Here is a 10,013-nt window from a genome sequence, read left to right as displayed (position 1 = left end):
AGGAGCAGAGACAGAAGTTGGTGTTTTCATAGGGCTCGTGCCAAGCAGAATCCAAGTTGCCCAGTCTGTCCAAGGTGGCCCTGCTTAAAGTGTCTATGAGAAGCTTGTATAATGTGTGCGCTGATAACGACCAACCAGACGCCTGGGTTGAAAAAGGAAAAAAGCCACATAACGCACCCCCCTTTCCTGAAAAACAAAAAACCAAGAACAGCCCACTTCAAAAGATTTTCTTTAATATCATAAAATATCTTCATGGACGAGTGAGCTAGCAAACACATGCACCAATGTGCCTTTTGACAAGTTCATCCCCCGGCCCCCACCCCCACTCCCACACCCCCACTCTAAGGTGGACATGAGAGGAGAAATGAATACAGCAGATGAAACAGAGAAATTTAAAAAAAAAGTCAAGAAGGACGGACTCTAAGATTGTGCTTGGTTATCTTCCTATGTCGCAACACAACAGAACAGGTCGGTGCAAATAGTTAATTTTTCCTCTTTTCCATTTAAGTCTGGTGGAGAAAAAAATACTTTTTCTATAATAAAATATGTGGTTTTTTAAACTTTTTTTTTAAACGTAACTTTTTTTTTTTCTTTTTTGCAGAAAATAATTTTGTAAACTGTCACTTCGCGGCGGGCAGGAAGGCTTGATGCCACTGGGTCCCGCTCACCCCGATCAGGGTCAAGCGTGGGAACCGAACCCGGGCTGGCAGGGGAAAGCAGGGAGGCAGGGCAGGCCCGCTGGCCCAGGCGGGGTTAGAGGTCACTCTCGCCGTACAGCGCCGTGGAGAAGGACATGTAGTCCAGGGCACCGGGCACGGCGTCGGGGCCGGCGTAGGGCGCCATCCGCGCGATGCAGTACTCGGCCTGGTCGGGCGGCAGCTCGCGGCGCAGCTCGTCCACGGTGATGTAGTTCTGCAGGAGGACAGAGTCAGCGCAGGCGCAAAGCGAGGCGGCCGCAGAGCGGCGCAGCCGCGGCAAACCTCTCCCTCTGGACATTTAGGGCCTGCCGTACATCTGGTGGTTTGGTGGTGATGGCTCGCTTATATACCTACATATCTTTTTAACGCACGTCAATACCTACCTTCATTGTCTTTCCAGGCTAATTCGATGAGCTACCCCCCCACCCCCACCCCAACGTCTCCCCGACTCACACTGGTCCCCAGTATGAGTGTATGTCCCCGAGCTGTAGCTGGCCTTGGGACAGGGTCTGGGACACTTGTCCTTTGTCTCTTAGGGCTTCTCTGACACAGAACTGACTCACCACGTGGGTTTGGTTTGGGGATCACTCGGCTCTGAGATACGGTTGTCATGGGAACTCCTATGAATTTGGAAAGGAAACCTGGGCTCCGGGAATCCAGTCTCCTCAGGGGGGCTCCTTGGGCTATTTTGAGACTATCAGAGAGATCTGTAGCTTGTACCCAAACCAAACCACCTGGCGCCATCAGTCCCGCTTACTCCCCGACTAGAGAAGGTGGTGGTACAGAGTAACGGCCAGGCCCACCAATGGCCATCTGTCAGCCAAGTCCTGCCTAAGCCCCTGGCTCCCATGCAGCCCGTTTGTAGCAGGCTCCCCACTTTTCCACTGTCAGGGGAGATAGAGCAGGGTACGCGGGGAGACTTGGGAACCCAGAGCTGACTGCTGTTCAGGGCAGACAAATGATGCAGACATGCCTCCCAGAGGCTCCTCCTGCTCCCCGCCTAGAGTCCAAGCATGTGTTCTAGGACGAGGTAAGAGACAAGGGGTTCTCTCTCCAACCCCTGACCACAGCCTCTGCCCCGTCTTCCTGCACTACCCTCATTTCATCTTGAGATACTTAAACAAGCCCCTCCTGGATACACAGTGCTCCTAGCAAGGGACACCCTTGAACTAAGTAAGACTGTGTTGGGGCAGCCTCGCTATACCTCCACTGTACCCACGGGCCCCCGCGCCGGCAGGGCAGACCCACCTTGTCCCCGGCCAGGATCTTGAAGGACGCCATAACCTGGTCTGCAGTGTCTGTGTCTGCTGTCTCTCGGGACATGAAGTCAATGAAGGCCTGGAACGTCACGACGCCCAGGCGGTTGGGGTCCACGATGCTCATGATGCGTGCAAACTCCGCTTCTCCCTGGGGGAGGGAAGAGCCAGCCCTGCCATCAGCTGCGGCCGCATCTCCTGGGACTGGGCTTGTAAGGGGAGACCGCAGCGGGCCCCCACCTACCCTGGGCAGTCCTGAGGGCATGAGTATGCACAAGGTGCTGCTCAGGCCATTCCACCCCCGCCCCACTCCACTACCCTGGTCTGTGGCTCCAAGGAGCCAGCAGTACTGCCGCCGCCAACAATGCATTACAACTCTGAACTCCTGGGGAGCGTATGGGGGGTTCTCTTATTTCCATTGTATCCCTGAGAAAACGGAGGCCCACACAGGGGTCACTTGCCCAGGGTCACACAGCTAGGTAGCGGGTGAGGTGGGTCGTGCATTGGGCTGGCCCCATCTCCAGCACCCCGTGCTAGCCATGTGGCTCAGCATCCATTTACCCCCAAGTCCCCCTCCCTGATTTGGCCCATCACCCCCTTTACAGAAAATAAACTACTCAGTGTCCCATTAGCAATGACAGACGGTCATCCTGCTGCCCGTAGTCCAGGACCAGGTGTACGTGTCCACCTTTGCAGCCCCCCTGAATCGTTCCAGCGGGAACCCAGATTTACCCTTACATTAGTGTCACAGGGAGAGCAGCTATCCCCTGACCCGGTGCCACAGCTGGGGAGGGCAAGGCTGGTTTGACCCTGGGTTCAGTTAATAGCGCCCATGGGCCAAGGCCCTGAGCTGGGCAACCAGTAGGTTCTGACTTGCCTCCTGGCCCAGGAGACAGCTTAAGCCCCTACCCTGCTGTTCAGAGACCGTGGCCTGCACAAAGGGCAGGCAGACCCAAGAGGTCAGGCCTGCGGGGTGGCAGACAAGGCTGGAGCCATGTCAGGGCGGAGGTGGACGCAGACACGGACGTAGACACATCTCTCGTGAGATGATGTAACATAATCCCATACCTAGAACTGCCAGTTGCCTCGAGCCCGCCAGGCTCCACAGTCAGTACCCTGTGCCAGCGCGGAGTTGGGGTGGGAGGTCAGGCCTGCCACTCAGGAACCCCTTCCCCAGGAATGCGGCACTGGAGGCGCCCCCGGATGGGCAGTCCCTCCTGAAGCACTCTGAGCCCGCTGGACTTGAGCTCTCTGGCCAGCTGGCAGCCCCTCCCCAGGGGGCGTGGCCAGCAGACAGAGGCGGGGTTTACATTACCATATTGTAACCCATGGAGATAAGGCAGGCGCGGAAATCATCCGTGTCCATCATGCCTGTCTTCTTCTGTGCACGCAGGCGCACCGACACCCAAAGAGGCAGAGAGAGGCGGGAAGAGGATGGGCCGGCCCAGGGCCAGGAAGACAGGACAGGGAGAGGCACAGAGGGGGCCGTAGATGCAAATATGGAGCGGAGCGGTGGAGAGGGTCCACAGGACGGAGGAAGGCAGCAGGGAGAAGCGAATCCATCGAAGGAAGGCAGCAGGGAGAAGAGAATCCATCGAAGGAAGGCAGCAGGGAGAAGAGAATCCATCGGGGTTGGAGAGCAGCGAGCAGAGCGGAGAGAGACGCGGGCTCCCAGGTTCCGGCAGAGATGCCCAGGGCGGGCCAGGGCAGCAGGAGAGGACAGCGCCCCGCAGCCCACAGGGAAGGGGGAACAGGGAGATCCACACAGAGAGAGAAGAGAAAAAGGAGAAACACGAGTTACTTCTCGCCCGGCTGCCTCCCCTGAACGTACTCCAAGCAGGAGTCGCGTACCTGGGGGTCGTTGCCAATATCATAACCCAAGCTGATGAGGCAGGCTTTGAACTCCTCGGGGCCCAGCGTGCCGGAGTGATCCTGGGGCGGCGGTGCGCCAGGCAGCGAGCCATGCGGTGTCAGGGAGGTGGAGCCGTGAAGGGGGGGGGTGAGGGGAGTGGGCCATGCCCCAGGCAAAGGGGGGCGTGTGGGGAGGGAGGGGGGAGGTTCACACAAAGTCATGCGAATGGCAGGGTGGGGGGTGGGGGTGAGGGAGGAGGGGAAATAAAAGGACACACGTTAGACACACGGAGGAGGTGCCAGGGGGCTTGTGCCCTGGTAGGTGAAGCCCTGCCCCCAGGGCAGAGCCGCAGGGGAGCCCGGGAGCCATGGGTGGGGAAAGACCCCAGGAAGTGCTCCAGCCTGCCCCATCCTCGCCCCTACCCCAGGTTCCCAGGGTTTCCGAACCTTCCTCCCACCACCCAAGGGACCTGGAGGGCAGTGAAGCAGGCAGGCAGGTGGGCAGGCCCGTGGTCCCATGCTCCCACCCTCACGGCTGCCCCCAGTCCCCAGGGCCCGGGAGGGAGAAGCCCGAGGAAAACCTGGTGGAGGGGCCAGAGGGTGCCTGGAGGCGTGGGCAGAGGCCTTCTCATGAGGCTAGCCTCCCTCCCAGGGGTGGGGGGGTGTTGATGCCTGGGGGGAGGGACACAGGTCCTCTCTCCAGAGGGCCAGGATCAGACTTGGAGAGAGCCCTTGGGAGCACGGATGGGCCTTTCAGGACAGCCTCACCTGTGCGCAGTGGGCACTGCAGGTCAAGGGTGGTGCTCGTCCCTCTCTTGCCCCAGCAGGTCAGCCTAAATCCTGGGCACCATCCCTCCCGGGACACTGTCCTCCAGGGCCCTGGGCCAGGGCTGGCGTGGGACTCTCACCCGATCAAAGTGGTTGAAGGAGGCCCGGAACTCGTTCATCTGCTCCTGGCTGATGCCCTTGGCATCCCTGGTCAGAATCTGGTTCTCCACCTCATTGATGGTCCTGGCGATGGTGGTGAGCAGCTGCTCCCAGCCCACGCGGATGTGCTGGGGACAGCAAGTGAGGGGCCTGTGAAGCACCAGGGCCAGGAAAACCCTGCCCCCAGCAGTCCTGTCTGCATTCAGAGTCACCACAGGGAAGGCGGTCCGAGACCAAGGCAGCCTCCTGGGAGAATGGGCTCTGGGTGCAGCGGAAGCACTCATTGCCTAGGGCAACAAAGGCCAGCCACCTCAGGGTGGTCCTTAGTAGAGATGGTCCTGGGCGAGATTATAGGATGCTTGCACGCTCACGCACATTCTCTTCTCTTCTCTCTCTCTCTCTCCCTGCTTCCTTGTCCAAACCAGGAAGGCAGGTATCGGAGCCAGCCTGGAGCCTACTCCCACCAGAATCACCAGCGGTGCCCGTGACTCCTGCGGCCCTCCCTGGGCCAAGGGACCTAGTGAACCTTATTCTGGGGGCAGGGCCTCGAAACCTGCCCTCTCACCAAGCAGAGTTTGCATGGGAAAGTCACAAAAGCACTGAAGATCAGAAACCCAGAGCGTGCGGGGCCACAGTTTGCCCCCCGACGGTGAGCAGCTTCCTGGGGCGACGGAGGGGCGAGCAGCAGGGCCCGCGCACCCACCTCCATGGTGTAGTTGGTGTGTTTGTTGTCGAAGATGAGCGCCTCCTGGATGAGCTGGTGGTCGCCCTCCAGCTGGTCCATCTTCGGCTTGTAGTTGACGATGCTCTTCTCATACTGCCGCAGGTGGCTGAGCTGGTCCTCCAGGGTCCCGTGCATCTCGATGGAGATCCGCCCAATCTCCTGCACGCCCGGGGAGGAGACGCCGGGTCACCCTCCCCTCCAACAGCCCCCGCAGTCCCCCAGGGACCCCCCCAGGGCCATGGTCAATTCCTCAGAGGATGGAACCTAGCCCTTGTCATCGGTGGTCCGCTCGGAGCAGGACACACGTGGCACGGGTGTTCACGACAGGTAAGGCAACACACACCTGGGACCTCAGGATGGAAACAGCACCACAAGGTTTCTGTCCCAGGACTGTCATCACCCAGTGGATCAACCCCAGTGGGGGGATGCCAGGTCACTGTTCAGTTCAAGGATGGAGGGGGCTGCTAAGCTAAATGCTCATGCTTTTGCATGTCATTCAAACCCCTTCCTCAAATCTCATCTCCATCCGGTGCCCCCACAGGGAGCCGGTGTCTGCTGTGCCAGTCAGTTCCTCACAGCATCAGCAACGGGGGGTGGGGTGGGGGGTAGGGGGTTGGGGGGTAGGGGGTTGGGGGGCAAGGGAGGGCGGGGTGTCACAGTAGCGGCCAGTGGCCTGCTCTTGCTACTCTTGGATGCCTGCAGTTCACCAATCTGGGCAAGCCAAGCCCAATCCCCATTTCTGTCACTCACGTCAGCCTTCTTGCCCCTGAGACAATGTGCCAAGCTGGTGATAAGGCGGGTGGCGGCCACTAATGTGGACTGACTCAGATGCCGAATCCTTGCCCAAGTGGTCTCGCTCCCCATCAGCTAACCAACACACCTGCCCACGTGCTTTTATGCTGGCCCCAGGCATGCTTTTCTTTCTTTTTCTTTTTATATTTAATAAATCATTTTATCGGGAGCCCTTCCATATATTCTCTAACAAGCCACACACCCATTATATCAAGCAGTCATGCACAATGGCTGGCATCATCAATTTCGAAACATCATTTTTCTTCTTGAGCCCTCAGATAGCAGCTCCCCTCTCCCCACTCCAGATATGCTTTACTTTCTGGGAGGTTCTTTCATTGATCTTTGGCAAGTTCACCGCTTGGGAACGGGTGGATGAAAGGGAGACCAGACCTGGCCAACCAGATAGAGGAGTCCTGGTGGCAGAGTGGTTACGTGTTGGGTTGCGATGCGCAAGGTCAGCAGTTCGAAACCACCAGCCACCCCTTGGGAGAAGATGAGGCTTTCTACTCCCGTAAGAGTGACAGTCTCAGACACTCACAGGGGCAGTTCTCTCCTGTCCTATAGGGTCATTGTGAGTGGGCTTTGATTCATGGGAGAGTCTGGTTTGGCTTTGGTCAGCCAGCCAAGCCAAACCAGCCACCCCAGGAGTTGATCCCTCCCGTGGCAGTGCCCTGCTCCTGTGGCTCTTCCATGGTATGTCCCTGGGTTGGTCTTTGCTTCTAAGTCAGGCCTTCCCTGCACAGGCCCCCATGCTCCTCGGCGGGTTAGCAGACCAAATGTGGACTAACGACCCACAGCTCCCACTTGTCCCGCCCAAGAGACAAGGCAAGGCCGGCTGTCAGACATGGCTCTGGGAAGGGGTGAGAGGCCATGATTCTTGCCCCCACGGCAGAACCCACCTCCATCTTGGTCTGGATCCAGGGCCCGATAACATTGGCCTGGGCCCCAAACTGCTTGCGTAGCCGCTCATTGTGCTGCTGGCGGGCATGCTCCTCCGTCAGGGCCTGATCCCTCCGGGGCACCAGCTGCCGTACCTGGGGGGTTGCAACATGGGACGCTGGGGCCGGCTGCCATCTGGCTTTCCCCGTAGGCAAACAGAGGGGCTGTGAGGCAAAGGGTAGCTGGGTTGTGCAGTTGGGAGTCAAAATGCCGGTCCATTCTGGAAATGCAGGTTCATTCACTCTTGCTAGGAAAGAGAGATTCTTCAAGAAATGAGGCTGGCAAAATTGGCTCTCCAGCCACAGAAGAAGGAAGCAGGGCCCACACCTCACCCCGGGTGCCCCAAAATGCACTCAAGATGGAGCGTGTGAAAACCAGACATGTAGAGATCATCAGTGAGAAAACAGAGACGGGCTTACAGGCCCTCTTGCAGGGTACAGATGTACTATTAACTACAACTAAGGGAACACACACACGGGAAATGAGTGGGGCTTACAAACAAGAAGCAATGTGTATCCAAACCCTCCGTCAACAGAGTACAAAGGGAACCCGAGGACCAGGAAAACGAAACTGTGGGCAACTGGCAAGGAACTGATGTCTGAAATCCACAGAAAAGTGCAACACCTCAATAGGAAAAAGCCAGCCCAACGAACCATTGCACAAAGGACGTGAACAGCCAGTTCACCAAAGACAACCCTCAAACAGCCAACGGGCACATGAGGAAACAGACACTCACGGTCATTAGCCATTGGGAGATGCAAATCAAAACAAGGTAGCCTCTGACTCTGACAGCCCAGTTAACGTAACACTTGCAGGAGAGGCTGCCGGGGACCTGGAACCTGCTGGGGGGAACCATACCATATGCACAGCCTGGGGCTGGCCCAGACAACTGGGACTAGACATTGCACATGATCCAGCAGAGCCTCTGGCTGGGTGTATATCCTAAAGAAGCACAGGCAAACGACAGCAGGACACATGCGCCCATGTGACCAAAACTGGTCATCAGAGCAAAGACGGTGGAAACCGCCTAGAGGGGTACAGCAAAGGAATGGGTGGGTGGAGAGACGGTGGTACATCCACACACGGGGAAATCAAAGTGCCTCGTGGCACGGACAGACCTGAAGCACATTCGGCTGAGTGAAATTAGCCAATCACAAAAGGTCATCAAATATTTGAAACCACTGCTATGAGGGGAGAAAGCAAACAAATGATCAAATAAGAGAAAAAGACTTCCATACCAGAGTATGGGAGCGTTCCAGGTGGCGGAGGGCATCTGAGGGCAGAGAAAGCAATGGGCTAGATGTTGATGGGTGTGGACTTGGGTGAAATGGGAGAAGACAGCACCCGAAAGAGGAAGAGAAACCCAAGATCGGGTGATGGGTAAGCTCTTGGAGGGAGGGGGGAATAGGGAGTTTGATTAAACTATTAAATACAAGGTTGATGATCTGAAATGTAAACACCCCCCAACTAATTTACAATAAAGAGAATATTGTTAATAAACAAATAAACATTTGCTTCTTGACTAATGTGGGTGGATTAGCATTTCTCAAAGGTAAGTGCAAACCCTAACGCCCAGGACCTGTGCATGTGACCTTGTTTGGAAATAGTCTATTTGCAGATGCACTGATTCTATTAGTTCGATGGCCCCCTGACTGCTACCCTTCTAAAAGAAGAGTCCAAAAGAGACAGGCTCAGAGGGAGGACAGCGTGCGGAGGCAGAGACCGGAGGTGCGCTGCCACAAGCCAAGGAGTGCCCGAGGTCAAGCTACTACACACTCGAGACAAAGACGACGGCCTCTCTAACGACCCTACTGACACCACCTTGATTTCAATTCTCGCTCCAGAACAGTGAACTGTGAAGAGGACAGGCCCCCCGCTCCTTTTAAGGGCATCCTTAGAAAACGAATACAGGGGCAATAGGATGTGGAATTGATCCGGATAAGTGGGATGGATGAAAACCAATGAAAAAGTAAGACAAAGGCAGACAGACACAAATCCCACCCCTTACAGTGGCTCCGTTCACAGCCCACCCCGCCCCGTCAGCTCACGTGGTCCCATTTGCTGTTGATCTCCTGCGGCGTGATGGTGGTGTAGGGGTTGGTGCCCGCCATGTTGACGTGGTAGGTCTGGACAATCTTCGTCACCTCGTTGTGGATGCCAAGGATGGCTAGGCGCTCCTTGTCAGCATCGGGGAGGGTGGCCTTGAACTGCTCATGCGCTGTGGTCAGTCCCTGGACAGAGATGGGGGCCGGGGGTGGGGGGCAGGACAGGCACACTCACCCAGAGGGACTGGCGCCATCTTTAGGCAAGATGAGCGCGGGACCCACTGCCGGTGGGAGACCAGAGGTGGCAGGCAAGGAAGGATGTGCATGCCCGAGAACCAGGTGGCAGAGCTGGCCCCGGGGAGGTAAAGGCAGAGCCATCCAAGTCACGGCTCCAAGCTTGGAGCTGGGGCAGACCGAAGTCACCATACGGTGCCATCTTGTTACCTCCCGCCCGTCAGATTAGGAGCCAGGGGTGTCCTCAGACGTTTCCTTCCCTGCAGACCCCCTCTCCCTCCCCACAGGGCTTCCTTAGCTCTTGGCAGAAAGTTTTAGACAGACAACGATGCACAAGGAAGTTACTCGGATCAGGATACGGTGGATACCTGCTCCTCACAATCACCTGACATTTCCCATTTACAACCACTTGGATCAGCTCAGGCGGCACCCTGAAATGGTGCAGGCCCCACCCAGGACCATGCCACACCCTGAGTGCCACTCCCACATACACTGGGGCGTTGGCATTGGCTGGGCCACAGGAGGCACGGTGGTCTACTGTGTGGGC

General features: G+C 57.1%; 1 protein-coding gene across 3 annotated transcripts in view; it reads right to left on the bottom strand.

Annotated features, from left to right (window-relative positions):
• Positions 1-216: 216 nt before the first annotated feature.
• ACTN1 (actinin alpha 1) overlaps positions 217-10,013 on the bottom strand; it is a 96,413-nt gene continuing 86,616 nt past the window's right edge. The window contains exons 15-22 of one of the 3 annotated variants that reach the window (XM_075530494.1): positions 9,236-9,418; positions 7,148-7,282; positions 5,436-5,615; positions 4,714-4,860; positions 3,806-3,886; positions 3,270-3,335; positions 1,947-2,105; positions 217-912 (exon numbers count right to left, since the gene is read on the bottom strand). In XM_075530494.1, the coding sequence (XP_075386609.1) occupies positions 754-912; positions 1,947-2,105; positions 3,270-3,335; positions 3,806-3,886; positions 4,714-4,860; positions 5,436-5,615; positions 7,148-7,282; positions 9,236-9,418 (1,110 nt within the window). In that variant the 3' untranslated portion in view covers positions 217-753. The remainder of the gene's footprint in view (positions 913-1,946; positions 2,106-3,269; positions 3,336-3,805; positions 3,887-4,713; positions 4,861-5,435; positions 5,616-7,147; positions 7,283-9,235; positions 9,419-10,013) is intronic. The other 2 variants (XM_075530492.1, XM_075530493.1) reach the window with 2 other exon arrangements.

Source organism: Tenrec ecaudatus, chromosome 14 (assembly GCF_050624435.1).
Source record: "Tenrec ecaudatus isolate mTenEca1 chromosome 14, mTenEca1.hap1, whole genome shotgun sequence".
Lineage (NCBI taxonomy): Eukaryota > Metazoa > Chordata > Mammalia > Afrosoricida > Tenrecidae > Tenrec > Tenrec ecaudatus.
Note: the sequence above shows the minus strand (reverse complement) of the source record. Positions and strands in the feature narration are given on the sequence as shown.